General features: G+C 44.6%; 1 protein-coding gene across 1 annotated transcript in view; it reads right to left on the reverse strand.

Annotated features, from left to right (window-relative positions):
* Positions 1-18,670, reverse strand: part of DPYD (dihydropyrimidine dehydrogenase) — a 750,022-nt gene that overhangs the window by 481,697 nt on the left and 249,655 nt on the right. Inside the window, exons 6-8 of the mRNA XM_056844741.1 lie at positions 14,347-14,543; positions 12,369-12,450; positions 9,881-9,968 (exon numbers count right to left, since the gene is read on the reverse strand). Of these exons, the coding sequence (XP_056700719.1) occupies positions 9,881-9,968; positions 12,369-12,450; positions 14,347-14,543 (367 nt within the window). The remainder of the gene's footprint in view (positions 1-9,880; positions 9,969-12,368; positions 12,451-14,346; positions 14,544-18,670) is intronic.

The following is an 18,670-nucleotide window of genomic DNA, read 5'->3' on the forward strand; positions in this document are numbered from 1 at the left end:
TCAGTTCTTCAGGTCTCCGTAGCATATTTTTTATCATTGTGGAAGGTTGAAATTCACTCCTAATTTTATCCAGCCCCTCCCCCCATATCCATACCTTAATGATCAGCTTCTAAAGTTTGTGGTATTTTCCTTTAACAACCTGACCATTAAAATGATAGCAGTTATGCACAAGGAATGTGCAGCTAGCAGCGAATGCCTATACATGCCATTCTGAAACTCAGAATCTGCCATCTACAGATCTAAAACTTATTTTTCAAATTTAAAAAAAAAACGAATCAAGAGGAATTAAACATCTTACAAACTTTCAACCTAACATACATCAAAAGTTTGTGCTTCCCTGAGCAGATTTACAGCTGGTATACTTCATACAGCTACCGTTTGGAGGTTATTATAACACTCCTCTGTTTTAAGTGATTTAACCCCCCCCCCTTATATTTCCCCCCAGGTTGCTGATTTTTCTGCAAAACTGGGGGTCTTCCAAGTTTGCAGTAAAATCTTTTTTTTTCCTGTGGCCCCAATCCACAGATGTAGATTTCCACAGATATGGCCACTATTTTCACTATATTTCACTATTAGACATAAAGATGAGGAAGCCAACTGAGAAGGGAAGATGGAGCTGCTCTACCCTCTTAGCACCACCTATTTTCATAGCTGCTTTTCTATATACGTCCCCACAAGGGTTGCTAGCTCTTGGTTGGGAAATCAGGTGTGGAGCCTGAGGAGGGCTGTCATGGTCTCTGACATAATTATGGTATTTTGTGTACATGTGCAGAATTAATTCCATATAGAGGTTGAACACAACGTATAAAACTGAACCACAAACTGTAGAGGTTTGTGTAATGAAAAGCCTGGCAACAGCTTGCAAAATGCAACTGTCCTTAGAACCGGCTGACTGAATTCTTTCAAGGTCTGAATTCTTTCAAGAGCTAACTATCTTACCCTGGTCTTGTCCTTGAAGGGAGAAGAATAGAGTCACCCTTCACTATCTGCCAAGAAAGGTGTATCTGAAATTACCCTTTCTGAGTCAGCTACCAGCTGTCAGCTGCTCATATCTCAAAAGCAGAAAAGTCCTGCTATTCTATTTAAAGCTATAAGTGCAGCAAGCTTCTTGCTTTGTACAATCTTTCTGAGGGCTATATTGTATAATCTTTCTGAAGGCTATATTGTATAATCATGCTGAAGGCTATGTTTCCCCACTGACCAGATGGTTACATGTTACAATGTAAGCAATAATTGTGTTTTATGATTTATATAGTTATATATTGTATTATAGATTTCTAAATAGTATCATTTAACTCATATTGTACTGACAATGAGAATGGTATGAAAATTGAGTATATGGCGTGATCATGGGGCTCAGAAATGATTGTTTATACTTTAAGCAAAATAGACTGAAAGGAAAGGAAGCCCATATTTGGTCATGGGGAGAAGCTAATAATCTGAACAGCTGCAACTAAGACATTATTGCACTGCTCATGTTATCTGAAAGTGGGGATAAAGATATCCCTCCTGATGGTAATATTAACACTCTTAATGAGACTGAAACAGTATAAACACAGCTAAAGTAAGCCCAGAAAATCAGAACCTTCCAAAGGCTCTCAAGAAAAGGCTGACTGGTATGGATGGCTTAAATACATTGCTCTAGACTTTATGAATGAGATACTTTGAACTGAATCAGAATAATTTGACTGTTATATTTTAGAAGTTGGATTTTGAAACTGAATAGTATGTAAGACTTGCTTTTACTTCATACATTGTAAATACATACATTGTACTTTGACAAGAGTTTTAATAGAAGGGTTAAAAGACTTGATTATCTGAATTTACACATATTTTACTAGAAGTATATCAATAAAAAGACTTGCTTTTTAAAAGTAGGTAAAGTTGTTGAGTCCTGCTTACTCGATGACCGGCTGAATAAGATAACTTCTGATACATTCTAAGAGCCTATCATCTGAACAGCACAACCCGCTTCAGGGCGGGGTTTGGGGAGGGGAGGGACTTAGATGGGTTATAATACTATAGTGTTCACCTTCCAAAGTGTCAATTTTCTCCAGGTAAACTGACCCCTGTCACCTGGAGGTCAGTTGTAACAGCAGAAGATCTCCAGCCACCACCTGAAGGCTGACAACCCTAGTCCCCACCATTTGCTGGATTTCTCACTGGTTTGCACGTAAAGCACTTTAGATATTATACATCATTCAAAAAAAAAACCCCACCTTGGGAGCAGACAGCAGTCCCCAACTCCACAACAGATCATTCTCTACTGACACTCACACATGAAAATCCATCCCTTACATTATAGTCCCATCTTTATGAATGCCAGAGTCCCAGAATGTAGCTGTCTCTCCCAGCGAAGAGGTAATTTTAGAAGAGGGGACTAGGGAGGGGGACAGTGTGGAACCTATAACGGGAATATATAATTCAATTCCATAAGTCCAGTATGTGGCTTACAGGATCTCAACAGTACGGCTGCTGATTCGGTTCGGTCCGAACCGAACTCAAAAAGGGGGGGAAACCGGGGAGCCGAATTCGCCGAGTTCGGGGTGTTCCCGAATAAATTCGGCAAATTCGGCCCCTTTAAACAGATCTGCGCCTTCCAGCTGGAAGGCGCAGATCTGTTTCCCCGCCCCGCGCGCCTCCAGAGAGCTTCCCTGGAGGCGAGCGGCAGGCCCTTTGAACAGATCTGTGCCTCCCGGCTGGGAGGCACAGATCTATTTAAAGCCCCCCCCCCAGCCCTGCCGGACTCCCGGCAGGGCTGGTGGGGGGCTGGCAAGCCCCTCCCAGCTGGGAGGCGCAGATCTGTTTAAAGGGCCCCCTGCGCGCCTTCAGGGAATCCCCCTGAAGGTGCGCGGGGGGGCGAATTTTCCCCCGAACTCCGGATCCCCCCGAATTTCCAGGGATCCGAAGCGGGGGAGTTCGGACTTCGGCACGGCCCGAATAAAAACGGGCCGAATTTTGCCGAAGCCGAACTATACCAATTTTTTTTTCAACAGCCCTACTCAACAGGATCCTTCCTTCATTTACCAACATCTGGAAACCCGACAACTGCATTTTACATATCCCCAACTCAGATTCCAAACTTACTGCAGGAAAAGTACAATTACTCATACACCAACTGGCCCATTTCAGGTCAGGAAAAAATATACTTTTCCAGATCTCACCCACAAAACCACAAGATGCAAAAGATTACGGTAATAAGAATGGCATTGAAAAGGGGAGTCCAGTGTGACTGACTAAAGTGGAAAATAAATTGAATTTGACTTCCTCCTTATCTTTAAGTAAGGCATCCACTCACTTAATGTTCTGTATAAATCAACACAATCTAGCAGCAGAAGAAAGGAAAATGCTCAAAATCCATTCCATGCCACACATGAAACCAGTAAGGAAGCTCACCCTTGCATACAGGAGCTCATTAAACAAGGTTGGCTGCAACAGTCCACAGAGTTTGGCTGTTGATCCCTATAATTTAAATGGGATTAAAACACCTGTGTGTAAGACTGCAGTCATACATCTTTTGGAGGCCACACATCATAACAAAAGCCCAGCTGGCAGGGCCCAGCTGTATCAACGAGGGTAACATGATGCAGCAATGTAAGGTAGCAGGGAGGGTGGCAATCTCCTATTCTCCTTCATATCTCTTTCAAGCCTCTTTAAAAGCACCATGGTGAGCCGTGCATACCAGGTCTTGAATTCTCATGAGACTCCTTCTCACAAGATTTCAGCCATCATTTTTGGTTAACTATTGCCAGTAACCCTCTGAACACCAGTGGTGATAGGTGCCACAACAGGGGATTTGGTCTTTGTGCCCTGCATCTAGGACTTCTGAGGATATCTGGTTGCCCACTGTGTGAAACAGAATGCTAGACAAGAGGGACTGTTGCTCTGATCCAGGATAGCTAATCTAACGGAGTCATTTTTCTTTCTCCTTACACCTTCCAAAGTCCCAACTGTACCTAGCTGGGTTATCCCAAAACACTTGAAGACATTGCCAGTAGTTTTGCTTAGCTCTCAGTTTAAGCAAACCCTCCTTCCCCCACAAAAAAGCTCTTTATGTATTCCCCACTAACTTCTGGGATTTTTTCCCCCTGAGCCAAGGGTGAGAAGAAGAATGAAGGGTACATGGTTTGTCAGATGGATTAAATCAAGAGGGGTGGTAACCTGGCACATTGCCTCATGTACAATTATCAAGAAATATGACCCCATGGAAATTCCTACGCATGGAAGGCCTCAAACAATGAGGATTTAGGATTATATAAATCACAAAGTATTTTCACATGAGAGAACGAACCTGCAAAGCTTATTACTCCGAATACCCAGATGGAGAACAACAGTTGTTGCTGTACAAAGAATTGCCACTCTTGTAATCAATAATAGGGAGGGAAACAGTTGGGCAACTTGTTTCTTATTACGTTCACTTAGGCAACGTCTAGATCAATAAAGAGCATTAAGTCTCATACCACTCTTGGCTGTGCATTCTCAATCTGCCTAGAGTATGCTAGGGAGAGATTTGGTTGCACATTCACATTCTTTCACAGATAAGCACTCATTTTACTTGTAAGGGCATCATTTCCAATGCCTGGCAAGATGTTTGCAGTATAATAAGATTGCAATCCAAAGTATGTTGCTAGAAAGACAACTGCATCTACTCTGAAAGTCATTTGATGGCACAGCTTAGTGAATAAAGCTAAATATGTCCTTTAAGCAGGGGTGGACAAGCCCAACCAGACACTGGCATACTCCCAGTGCAGTCTTAAATCTACTGAATCCTCTGCTTAGGATTGCACAGTTAATTGGAGCTAAAGATCATCCTCTAGTATCTGTAACCCATTTGCCACATTGTTTGTATGTATTTAATACTGTTGAGCTGCCTTGAGTATTTATTTTTCAATAGAAAGGCTATGTGTAAGTATTCTAATAAATAAATAAACCCATTATTTGGGATGGGGAAGAATTAGACTTTAATTACTTCTTTTTTCTGCTGCAAATATGATCAATTTTTTTTAAAGTATCTCAGTCATGCAATTATGATATTACTATCATGAAAAGCAAATTAATGAGCACCCTTTGCAGCCAAAAGCAATGCAGTAATTAAAGCCTTCTAGTCTCCATAAATAAGGAACTGATCAGGAATACATTCAGGTATGCCAGGGCGCCACAAATGAAAAGAAGTACCTAATGAAGCACCATGGAGAAGTGGCTCCAAAACAATGTAGGCAGTGAGAATTTAAGGAAGGCAAGGGTACCCGGGCATATCTAAATGCATTCCTCATCAGGGACTTCTTCCGGGGGACACTTTAATTACTGACTTTCTCTTGATTGAAAATGTGATAGTAATATTGTGTGAATGCATGCTGGGCACCTACCTCTGAGCAACAGAAGTGACTGGGAAATAAGTTGAAAGAAGCCTTTGTGAAGTAAGGCAGGAACTGTCTGAACGGGCTTTTTTCTTCTTCTCTTTTTGCCATCAAGTTGCAGTTGACTTATGGAACCCCATAGGGTTTTCAAGGCAAGAAACATTATGAGGTGGTTTGCCACTCTCTACCTCTGTGTAGCAACCCTGAACTTCCTTGGCGATCTCCCATCCAAATACTGACCAGAGCCAACCCTGTTTAGCTTCCAAGAACTGATGCGATCAGGCTAGCCAGGGCTAAATGGTCTTCTTCAAATAAATACAATAGCAGCTCTTGCTCTTGGGGATGGCACTGCCAGATTTCTCTCCGTCGCCATCTGCTCTGCCCGCTGCCTTCCCCATCCTTCCAGTGACAGGGACTGGAGGCTATTTCTCCCATCTGCAACCCCAGCCAAGCAACCAGTGAAGGGATGCGTGGCTGGCGCCTTCCCAATGAGGCACGGACTGCCAGTCATTCTCTGGGCGGGTTTCAGTCCTCGGCCTCCAGAGCAGGCTGCTGCCCCTGAGGACATGGAGTCTGGAAACTCCTCCACCTTCCTCATCCCCTACCTGTTTGGGCTCCGACCACCCCAAGGGGATGCGACCTCCACAGACAGGGGCTGCCCTGACACCAGGGTGTCCGGAGCCGTGTCTTGGTGGCAGTGGAGCTGGCGTGGGGTGGAGCCCGCCCCGTCAATCTGTTCACTTGCACCCGGGCCCAGACTCTGGCCCTAGCCACCCAATGCCCTCTATTGTCGCCCTGCCGAAGCTGGACAGCACCTGGGAATGTTTCTTCTGGGAGAGTGCACTTCAGAGGCTGGCCAGTTCCCACAGTGGCCGCATTGCAGAAGGAGAGGTGGAGAGGGCAAGGTCTGGCGTCATTTTGCTGGCAGCTCCTGGTCATCCCTGTGGGAATTTGGATGGAGCCACTGCCGTCCTTTGGGGGGGCGTCAGGCAGGGAACGACTCCCGGTGCAAGCGGCACCCGTGGGCAGGGGGACTCCGATGCTGGCTTGCTATTCAATGAGCCTCCTAGGGTCTGGCTGTCTTCCGAGCTTGGACATCCCATGCCAAAGCAGCTTGCGCTGCGTGGGGCCTAGCATGGCCATGGGAACAGCCATCTGTACAGATGTGTCATTCCCGTGTCTCGCCCTGTTGGCGGGAGACTTTTACAAGCCGACCCGCATACACAAGGGGCCGAAGGAACTGTCCAATGTCCCTAGCCCAGTGGTGGCGAACCTATGGCAAGCGTGCCAGAGGGGGCACTCAGAGCCCCCTCTGTGGGCACACACGCCATTGCCCCAGTACAGAGTTCACCTGAGTTCGTTACTAGAAAGCCAGAGGGACGCAGGGCCAGGCTGCTCCCCTTCCCAAGCGCGCCTGAGAGCATTTCTCACATCACCCGCCCCTCTGCCCAGCAGCCCAATGGGAGCACTTCCTCCCTCCCCTGTCACATGTGGCACAGCAGCTCACATGCCGGGCAGCTCACATGTGGCATGAGGGTGCGGTGCGGATGGCAGCCTGTTGAGTCTGTGGCAAATGTTATTCCAGTGGTGGGGTTGAAGAGGAGCTAGGTTGGATGGGAGCATAGTTCACAGCGTGGCATAGCTGGAGGGGAGCAGAGCACTCGGGCCACAGCGCGGGCTTTGTGGCGCCTCCCACCTTTCAGTTAAATCCCCTACTAAAAGGGTAACACCCACGGCATGTAATTAACCTGTGGAACTCCTTGCCACAGGATGTGGTGATGGCATCTAGCCTAGATGCTTTTAAGAGGGGATTGGACAAATTTCTGGAGGAAAAGTTATTGTGTTTTTCTTTTAAGACAAAAGATGTTAATGTATGAGTTGTTTTTTCTAAACTAAAACCTCAGTATTCAGGTTAAATTGCCGTGTTGGCACTTTGCGATAAATAAGTGGGTTTTGGGCTGTAGTTTGGGCACTCAGTCTCTAAAAGGTTCGCCATCACTGCCCTAGCCCAAACCAGTGGAGGTGCATGCACTCTTGCGAGGCACCTCCAAGCTCGGACAGCGGCAGATCCACCCCCCTCTTCAGGGGTTCCATCTCTCCCTTGGTTCAAAGACAGAGCTCACAGCCACCCTCTTCCAGTTCATTGCCACTTCCCCCCTCTCCATCCCGTGGCTCACACAGCCCGGCCACCCCCTGGCATCCGCTGCCCCCGGCCTTCTGACAGCCCTGCCTGCTGTCATCTGAGAGGACAGCATGAAGGGGCTGTGGCCATCGGCACTTGATAAGCCCACCCAGCACCATGGCCGGGTGACCTCTGTCCTCCTCTGTCTTCACCCTCCCCCTCCTGTATGTTCTCAACCTCCCCAGGGCCAGGTGCCTCCCACACAAGATGACCTGGCCGAAGGCGCTGCCTCCGGACTCATACCTTGGTGGCGGAGGCGGGGGCCAGGTAGGGGCACCCAGGCCACACATGGCACTCCCAGACCACGAGGAGGGATGTTGCCGCCCATGTAAGGGTCCCTTCTTGTACCGTCTGCACGGTGGCCAGCACTTGGTGGCTATACTCTTGGGAGGCTGAGATTCAGCAGCTGGCCAGCTCCCACGGTGGCTGCGGAGGCAGAAGGGAGGCAGAGAGGGCATGGCCTGGCGTTGCTGCAATGGCAGCTCCCAGACATCTCTGTGGACATTTGCATGGAGTCCTCGCCATCCTTTTCTGCTCGCTCGTGGCCAGCCTTTGCTTCCTGGTGCTACCGCCGCCAGCACTGAGATGGCCCCTGGCTGCACCCCTGTGCTGAGGACCCCCAATTCCCCTGGGACTTGGTCCACCATGACATGTTGGTGTGCCGTTCCCACACAGGTCGAACCGCCGCCGCTCATCCCAGCCTCATGCGATCTGGCAGCCTTCCAAGCCAGGTTGTCGTCCACACATTTGCTGCTGGGATCCCTGGGGCCTTGATGGCCATAGGAACAGCCATCTGTGGAGATGAGCTGTTCCCGTGACTTGTCTCGGTGGCTGGAAGGATTCAGCTAGTCTGGCTGAATTCCGTCCGCTCTTGCGGTTAGCCGGGTATCCCCCCTTCCACTCCCCTTTCCACTCCCCCCCTTCAGGGGGCTAACCTTTCTATGGTGTAGACAGCGCATGCAGCCGCCCATCAAGAAAGGGTGGGCCCATTCCTGCTAGCCACCCCCGGCCCCCGTCCTGCTGCAGACGGGGCCGATCCCCTGGATCTCGCGGCCAAGAGTTGCCTCCCCAGCCCTTCTTTCGGTCAGGGGGGTCTCACTGGCAGTCCCCGGGCCACCCTGGAGCTTTTGTCAAGGGAAAGAGTGGTGCTTGGGGGCAACTGGGAGGGTTGTGGGGACCCACGAGGGTAGCGCTGTCGACTACTCGGCAGTAGTCTTAGAGCCATCTGATGTGTGCTTTAGCCATTCTCCCGGTCCCTCCGGGAGCTCCCCCGCCTCGTGCTCCCACCCTGCTCTCCCTGCCTCTCTCGCGGCCCCCGCCCTTCCCCATGCACTCCTCCCCTGAGGCAGCCTCCCATCTCGTGGCCTGCCCCTCCCATCCCCATTCCGTGGCCCACCTCCTCCCAGCGAAATCCCTCCCACGGAAGTTGCCCTGCGGACTTGGCTGGGCCTGGCTGGCCTCAGGCTACACCGCGGCATTCCTGTGCTGCCATGCCACTCCTCGGCCTCTCGCTTCTTTTTAAACTTTTGCCTTTTTCTTGGTGGCACACACTGCCGCGAAACCCCTTAGAAGGCCTCCCGGCTGCGCCGTTGCTGCACCTCAGCCGGCTGCCACAGCCTGCCTGCGGCCTCAGGAATGGGCTGTAAGGCTTTTAAAGTGCACACCTATATCTGAATCAGGCCTGACTAGAGTTATCCAGAACAACATGCTCTTAAAATGTATACAAGCAGATCACAAAATAATAATTAACGTTCTATAGGAGTTCAAATTAAGATTGTAAATGAATATGTACATCAAAACAATCCATTTTATTATAGTAAACATTTGGGAAGGGGTAAAAAAACCCTGTCCATTTAAAAAAAGTTAATGATCCAGTAATCTGCTAACATAAATTTAGCATAAGTAAAGAATTTTTGTGATTTAATGATCGTATTGAGATCTTGACTAAATTATGCCATCTATTAAATAAAGTGCTCCTTAGAAATGTGATAATTGTACTAGAACATATTGATTTGGGTTTTACTAACTCTGTTCTTAATGTAATACAGCAGCCATTTCAGTGGCCAACATCATTCATAGTTCCACAGCCTCAACGAAAATTTCACATCTGTAATAGGTATAATTATATATTGGGAAAAGTAGTCATTTCCAGATAAGGTCACATTAAAACTAGTCGGAGGGTGGTGAAAACCCTTTATACTCTAACAGTATCACTTGCACACTGGAAGCGTTCAAAGGTCTCTTGCAGAGACACAGAAACACAGCCAGTTTATTGCAGCATTAATCATACATACAATACTTTCAGTAAACCCAAGTACCGAGAAGAATGATGAATTCCTACCAATTCCAATAAAGACCACTTTGTAACCATCTTCCTTCAAGGCACGGAGCGTCAATCCCTGTGTTGAAAGTCTTGTTCCACAAATTATCTGAAAGGGTAATATTATAAAGCTCATCATAACTTTATCAGTCACTGTTAAGCTTATAGTATTATGGGAAGGAGGGTTATGCCAGCCTTTCCATTAGATATCTAAGAAAATGTAATGCCACTTAGCTGATCAGACTAGAAGTAGCTTAATGACCTTATCTTGACCCAGGACAGGATGTCACACTCCTCCCCCTCCCACCCAGTTTGGCTCAGAGAAATCCAGGTTATTTGCTAGTGGCAATTACAGACCTGGAATAATTCAGAAATGTCATTATAAGACCTTTCCTTCTTATCATTACCCTCCCCACTTTGTGCCAACTAGTGCTGGTGGTAGTAGATGCTCAGCCAACTAATGGGCAGGAAGAGTGACTTTCTGGGTCTCCCTTCCTCCTGGCCTCCCCCTCCTTCCACTCTTGTCTCATCTATTTGTATGTGTGTTCACGTGCCTGCGCATATTTTGCAACCATTCTGAACATTTGCAAATGCCCACTGACAATTTTGAGACTGACAGGGATGCTTACAAATTCTGAACAATTCTGGATTGAAGTGGCAAGTCAGTTGTTCCACCTGGACACAGACTTCTGAGTGGTACCCTCGCCACCTAGGAGTGGAGCCAGGTGACATCCCCTGAGCTGGGCATCTGCCATAGGACTCGACTCTCAAGACCCCTTATGGGGGTCCCCAAATAAAGGAGACAGGCATAGAGGCACCCCCCATGGATCTGGCCCAATGCCAAAACTCCCACAAGCTGTGACAAATAAGTATAACAGATAAACACTTAAACATAGGGAGGGGAAATGAGTCTGCTGCACCCGGAAAACAAGGCCAGGAATTGGGCGGCAGAGGTTTTTATGGGGAGGGCTGGGTGGTGCAGCCAGGGGGGGCAGTGTCCCACCCAGCTCCCCACCCCCTTGAAGGGATCCCACCCCGCATAGCTTGTGATAGGCTGCCACCAGGCGGAGATCTGACCTGGCTCAGCCAGCATGCAGGCAAGCCAGAAACAGCCGGGAGCATTCTCCCAGCTGCCCAGCCTTCATTTCCGGGTTGGTGTTGCCCCTGTAGCCGCAAAGGCAGCCAAGTAGAGTTCTTCGGCCGCTTTTTTCTTATGTTCAGACAATTCATTCTACCTGAGTCAGTATCACTCTTTAACTGTTTACAGTCATGTCTTGAGGTGCTCCCAGCAAAGAATTAGAGGGTCATATCTATAGTGAAGTAGAATTTGGGAACTAGAATAAATGCATGTCTGTAATGCAAGAAGGTGGGGTGTTTTGTTTCACATGTTTACCTTCTCTCCAGCTCCTATTTACTAGGGACAGTAACTTATCATTATGAAGTGATATAATAAACCACAGTTGCAAACCCCCTCAAACAGGATATCCACTGGCATGAATTATAAATCATTCTACTATATCATGCAATGCTATGGATTATATGTTTGTGTGTATACATACTGAAAAACAAAGATTTAACATTTTTAGGCCTAATCCTACAACTTTTTTTACATCAAGAATAACTTTCTGTGCTCAAGACAATATTGCATATTTCATTTGAAATAACTTATTGTTATTATGGGAGAACAACACCTCTAAGTGGAAGTGATGTTACAAAGAAATGAAACGGATTTTTCCTTCCTCATGCTGTAGGTATACGGGGGCATGGCTTATATCACAGGAAGTTTATAGGAACTGGAAAAATTATATCTTTATTTAATTGATTTAAAAATCATATCAACATCTACTTTCCTGTCTATTAGTTTGATTATCTTGGAATAAATTCTATGCAAATTTGATTTAACATATCTGGATAAAAACAGACTATTATGACTATTAAAAATGGGGAGGAAGCAATCGATCAAAGAACACACAAAACTGTTGCTTTCCAAGCAAGTTTATCAATCGCTGTAGCTTATTAAAAAGAGGGGACTCGTTAATGCTTGCCTGATTTAATGGTGGAAAATCTTCCACATTAGACTTTATTGCACAAGTTATAAGAAATCCAAGGCAGGGAAAAGAACTGCAGATGAATGTTTTAAGAGATATCTAAGTTGCATTTTAAAAAAACAACAACAGCAACACACAACATGATTAAAGAAATCAAATCCTTCCAATAGCTTCACAGAACCCCTAAAGCAATTTAGGTATTTGTTTCTTAGAGACAATTAATCACATGCAGGCAAGCCAGATGAGAACTATTGATTGCCCTTTTCCAAACTAGTGGCATTCAGACAGCAGACAGACAAATGCCTTGAGCAAGAGGAAGCATCTTTCTGCCTCTGCCTGGTATAGCTTTTAATTGTTCTTTACTAATGTGCATGACATTTTGCTGTTAATCTTGGGCTGAGCTCTGGCTCCTTCCCCCCCCCCCTCTTAGCTATACCAAGGCACTTTATATTTTTCATTACCTTCACTCCAAGGTCTTTCATAAGCTTGGTTTCAAAATGCACTACATCATATGGCAGCCGAAACTGGGGGATTTCAGATGTACTAGAGAGAACAAATAAAACAGAGCTCATGAAACAGTTCCCAGCTGTTTGACAAAAGAGCGAACACCCTGGAATAATAAACGTTAGAGGGGGGAAATGCAAGGCAAACTTGAGATTGCATTTGAGTCTGTAAACAGAAAGCACTAAGAACATCTTTAAACATGGAAGGACTCAACTAAGCTAGTGATTACATACCAGCTATGCCCATCAGCAACTACAGCGAAAAGTAAAGAAAAAAATATAACAAGATCTTAACAAAAATAACACAACAAAGCTTACAAGCTTACAAGGAATACTATCACAGTATCTTTATAACCTATATTGCATGGTTTGTTGTATAAATTATACTACTCTTACTGCATCATTTTTTTAAATTTGTGCAATCTGCTTTGAGACTCAGCAAGAGCAGTAGACTAGAAATGAGGCAAGTAAATAAATAAATATTAAAATACAAATCTGGTACATGGTAGAATAAACTTATCCCTAAACTGAAACTGCTTTTTCATTGCAACAATGTTCCAGGAATTCATGTTATTGCACATGCATGGAAAGGGGGTAACCTACTCAGAATTCCAGAATATAAAGAGCCTGACTATACAGTATAAAAGGAATGGTAACCAAAGTCTGACATGAGTGGAAATCTACTAAAAACTCCTATCCCTTAAAAGAAATTGGATAAATTATATTTCCTATCTAGTCTTTTTCAACCCTATTGCTAAGAAGCACTTGGAATGTCGTTGGCACTAAGCCTGAGATAAAGACTACAAACACCTCCTCCCCCTCCCTTTCTTTATTTCATAATGGAAAACAAAACACTAAATTCTCCCCCTCACTGCTCTTGGTTTCAGCAATTCTTGTATTACCTCACTTCTTTCCCTCTACAGCTTGCTGTTCCTCCTTCCCCCATTAATTTCCTTCTTTTAAAGCACAATGTAGGGTGAAAACTCTTTGATCTGCTTTAAATCTGCTAACTTGAAAATAGTTAACAGTGTATGCAAGCTGTGATGCTACTCAGTTATGTATCTCTTTTCCTAATAAAATAAGTTTGGAATTACATAGCTTTACTATTGCAATTAGTGGGTAAAAAACTTAGAACATAAAAATTCAATCCACTCCATACATTCCCCTCTAGTAGGTATCTGATTTGGGCAGTTTTCTTACATACTCATATTCCTAGAATGCATGAATCACAGCACCATCCTGCCATCCTAGGCAAAGTTGAAACCTTCTAAGCCCATTGACTTCAATTGACTTAGAAGGTGTAACTTTGCTCCCTACCATGCTGCCAGAGTTTCTTTCAGTGTCCAGATTAAATGTTAAAGTTCATGGATTTGATTTAGCATGCTTTGGACCCAACAGCCCACTCTACCATAAACAGAGTTCACAGGAAATGTGTTTGCTGCTTTCCCTGCATTCTGCAGCCTCCTGCACCTCCAAAAGCTGCTCCTGGGAGTGAAGGAAGCCTTGAGAATGGCACTGAATGTAGCAAATGGGGTGGTACAGTACGAAGGGGGCATCGGAAGAAATCACTCTCCATTCGTTTACAAATGGAGCAGGAATTCAGTCAAGAGTAGCAAGCATTTCCTGCAGTTTTCCCCCTTGTCCCTACAGCCCTCCACAACACGTCCCATGCCATTTCCAAAGTTTCACTTGACTCTCAAGATCACCTTGTTGTGGGGCACTGGGGACTGCAGGAAAAAAGGGGGTAAGAGGGCCAAGAGCCCTTCCATCAGAGAAGCTCCACTCACAATAGTCTGAATCCATCCCACTACTTAAAAAACAGAGTGATTATTTTTGCAAGAATCCACATATCTGCCTAAGCATGGTTAGTTGGCTATTGAGAAAAAAAGCAGTATCTTGAAATACCTTATCTCAAAAATAAGAACACGGTATTTACCTTAAACCACCAACATAGGATTCCTTTTCGAAGATGGTGATGTCCGAGTAGCCTAATCGTGCCAAGAAGGTAGCACAGCTGATACTTGCGGGCCCAGCTCCAATAAGAGCTATCTTGGCATGGTAAGCTTTGGGCATCTCTTCAGGTGGTGGCAAAGATGGACTTCTAATTTGAGGAATATTCATTGCTTTAAATGCCTGAGAAAAGAATGCAATAGAGATACTGATGTGGCAACGTACAGTCTTTCCAGCACACATTAGGGACCTATTCCTGAGAAATTCAGAGTGCCTCGTGTGTCACAAGATGGAAACAATTGTTTTCTTTCTGCATCTTCCAATTCTTCAGTATGAAATCCACACAGAATTGATTGCTTGGACAAAGGCCATGATAAATTCATTAAGCATCAAGTAACAGGTTGTTTAATTGCCCGTGATAAAATATAGTGTTAGATTATCCTCATGCTCAGGATGAAGCACAGACTGTTTGCCAGTTTAAAGGGCATCTGGGGATAAACAGGCTCAGTTTAGCATTAAGAAAGTTTATCTTCAAATGAACTTTAAACTGTAAAACAGCCTCTAAGATGTAGAGAGATGATTACCAAGAAGAGGTGACTGCAAACAAGTTTAAGATCACTTTGCCAGTGATCTCCGCTATGATCACACACCTGGTTAATGTGGTGAGCTGGTCACTCACAGGGGCAGGATAGACCAAGGGAAGCTATATTGTTAACTTCAGATATTTCTTGGAAGTGAGGGGCAAACTATTCATTACATTCTGGATCTGCAACTGGATCGTCCAATATGCTGTTTAACCTTTAAAGTAGTTGCAACGGTGGGAAGTATTATTTGGTTGGGAGACATAGTATCAGGGGAAGAGGCCGAACTCTTTTTCCCTGTCCAGTTTCTCCTATTGAAACTTCACCTTCCACAGGTATTCGTTCACTTCCAAGGTTAATCGCCATTGGGGGAGGCAGTTTCCATTAGGGGAACGCCTCTGGGAGTAGTGCAAACTCCACTTCCCTCATGTTGCAGCCCCAAATCCAATTTTGCCCCTCCTCCGCAACTGCTTTTAAAGGCTGAATATTTTAAAGGCTAAACTAAATCAGTGGATTCAGTCATGGATTCCTAACGTAACATGTAGCTTGGCTCTGAATCTCCCTGGAATCAAAAGTACTAAGTATACATACTTACAATTCCAGAATTAGTATGTGTAACACAGTTTATTACAGGCACACATAGATGTCAGCCTTAGATTACTAAGCATTATTGGGCCAATGCAGGGCAAGCCAATAGTCAACCCAATTGTAATATCAAATGGAGTAAAGGCTAGCATGACTGCAATGTAGTGGTTGAGAAATCATGCAGTCATGTGAGAAATTCTAATATTTAAGGCTGAGTGCGTAGCTTTTAATTTTGCCTTCTCGTGCATATGGCTACAAAGCCAATCTTTTTTAAAAGTCTCGCTTGCTGCCTGGTGTTCTCTGAGCATTTTACTTATTGATGCTGACCATATATGGTACACACTGAAACTTCTAACTTGCTTCAGTGCCTGCTAAAAGATCTGAGGTGCTATTTCACAAACTTTACTTCTTCTGCAGTAAATGAAATTCTAAACAGGTTCAACTGTGCAGATCCTATTAGGAGCAAGATATATCATCATTGTCTAGATAGATGTAAAGAAATACTGTATTATGAGAAAGCAAAAATCATTCCCTCTGACACTATCTACTCAGGAAAAGGAGCAAGGAGCCATTCTTACCTTCTCATTTTTTTGCTCTCAAAATCTAGTAGTTTGGATTGGTTCCACTTGCTGGTATTCCCTGTTCCTACCCCATGAACATCTTAGGAGTGTGCAGAGCTGCCTAATTTATGGCTAGGCAGTGCTCCATCTAAGTGAACTAGCATTTCCACATTAAGACAGAACCAGCAGCCAGAATGATGACAAGCAGAACTTTTTTCAAGATACCAGGAGCACACAGGCCACACATACAGCACAAGGTAAGATGTGGCTTCATGTCACACATGAACACATGAAGCTGCGTAATACTGAATTAGACTCTTGGTGCATTCAAGTCATTATTGTCTACTCTCCAGGGTCTCAGGGTCTAGACCCCCCAGGGGTCCACGAGAACTAAACTAAGGTCCATGAAACAAAGTTATAAACCCATAATAAATTAATATTTTCAATTAAAAGTTCTCTACTATAAAAAATATATATTCAAATATTATTCTAAGTTTAATGTTTAACTAACAGTTACGATTAAAGTTTATTTTCAAATTCTCAGAATTTTTATTTTGAACCTTGGGGTCCCTGCACCGAACAAAAAAGTCCTAGTGGTCCCTGGTCAAAAAAAGGTTGGGAACCACTGGTCTAGGCACTCACCAGGGATCTGCCTGCAAGTGTAAACTGATCCCTTCTCTGGTGAGGTCTTCCGCACAAACTCAGTCAAAAGCATACTTACTAAACATATTGGTTCTTAGGATGTTGCTGTCTTTAAACAATTTAAATTTTATTTAGAGGAAATTGAGGTGGCTTCAAGACTGACATATGGGATCAGCAAATGTATTTGTTTTATGAAAATCCGTCCAGACCCACCAATAAAGCTTGGGAATTAAGGCAGGTGACAATAATAAAACCAAGGAACATAAAAACACTATTGAACCATCATTTTAAAAGCCAGCAATAACAAATTTAGACTAGTGTCCAAAGCAGTTAACTTTCAAAGTCAGAGTGTTAAAAAGCCTCATCCTAGATGAGCCAAAGTCCCTTCTTAAAAGATCAGCTTTACATATCCTCCAAAACTGCAGCAGGGATGCAGCTGAATGCTCTCAGGGAAGCACTAGTATAGCATCAGAGTGGCTATCGAAAAAGCCAGCAAATGGATCATTGCTCATACTCCCACAGGGGTTCGAACTTCTAGAAATCATTGCTGTACCCAGCAGAGATATCACATGGCCTTACACTGTGAGAGACAGTCCACTTTCTAGACACCTGCTGTGAAAAGGGTGGTAGTAAGGGTGCAATTGAAAGCAGAATGGAGTCTCTGCACTGCAGAATTCTATAGTTTGGCTGCTTGTTACTTAGAAAAGAAATAGAAGTTCGTTATTGTAAGAGAACTCCATAATAGATAGGAAAGGCAGAGTAAAGGCTTCTAGCTATCTAACTAAGCTGGGATGGAGAGAGATTATAGAAAGCATGTTCAGCTCTCAGGGTGGACAGAGGAAGAGAGGGAGAGAAGGGAAGTGACTAGAAGGAAGGAACCCCTGAGAGTAGCATTCTGGCTAACAAAACAGCAGCAGGAGTGGACAAAGGAAAGGTCAGAGAGCATCCTGTCTACCCCTGTACTGACTCTCTACTGCCCTCCCCTGAGGCTCCAAAGTCTGTGCTAGCATTAAGTGACATTGCACAGTTCATTCCTTCCAACAGCAATTGACACAACAGCTGAGCAGTCTGCACTGTGCAAATCTGGCTTCTGCCAAAAAAAAAAAAAAAACCTAGAGAACAGGCTCTCTGCAAGTCCAACCGAGGCAAAAGAGCATTGCAAACAAAAAAAATCACACTTATACTTCACATGTGAATACCCCTGATCGGGGTGGGGGGAACTTTCAGTTGAAATCATAAAGTGCTAACTAACATATAGACTGAGGTATTTTCCACATGGCAGGCCAACTTGTGTAATTTCCCCATTGATGCTGCCAACATAGGGCAGCAACAATGGAGTTTCCACACGGCAGGTTTCACAGTAATTTCCCTACCCCAGTCTCCCTGCCGTCACCATTCTCCCTCTCCACACCACCAGGGCCTTTTCAGTTTTGTTTTGTTTTTAAATCAGTGATTGAATATTGTTGTATTGCTATAATGTTATAACATTCTGTGTATTAGGTTCTCTGAGGCCATTTATGCATGGGAGGTTTTGCCTTGGATTTGCCGCTCTGTAGATGCACATTTTTTCCCCATGCACATTCTCAAAATGGGGGCTTATTTTTGAGTTTTGAGAATTTGGATGGGGGAAACGTGCATCTAGAAAGTAGTAAATCCAAGGCAAGACCTCCCAGGCATAAACGACCTGAATTCCCGGCTCTCATTTAAAAGGAAGTAAGTCTCTAGCCCTTTTCATTGGGGAGCTATGCCTCTCTCATTATATTTCCAAAACAAAAGACGCTAGAAAACTTTTTTTCAATGAAAGCTAGGAATTCAATAAAACGGATGCATAGTTATAACATTATAACAATATTTAACTGATTTTTTAAAAGCCCCCCAGTGGCAGAGAGAAGAAATGGCCACTACAGGAACAGGGGCAAGGAAAATGGCTGTTTTGTTGGTG

Source organism: Euleptes europaea, chromosome 2 (genome assembly GCF_029931775.1).
Source record: "Euleptes europaea isolate rEulEur1 chromosome 2, rEulEur1.hap1, whole genome shotgun sequence".
In the NCBI taxonomy this organism is placed as follows: Eukaryota; Metazoa; Chordata; class Lepidosauria; order Squamata; family Sphaerodactylidae; genus Euleptes; species Euleptes europaea.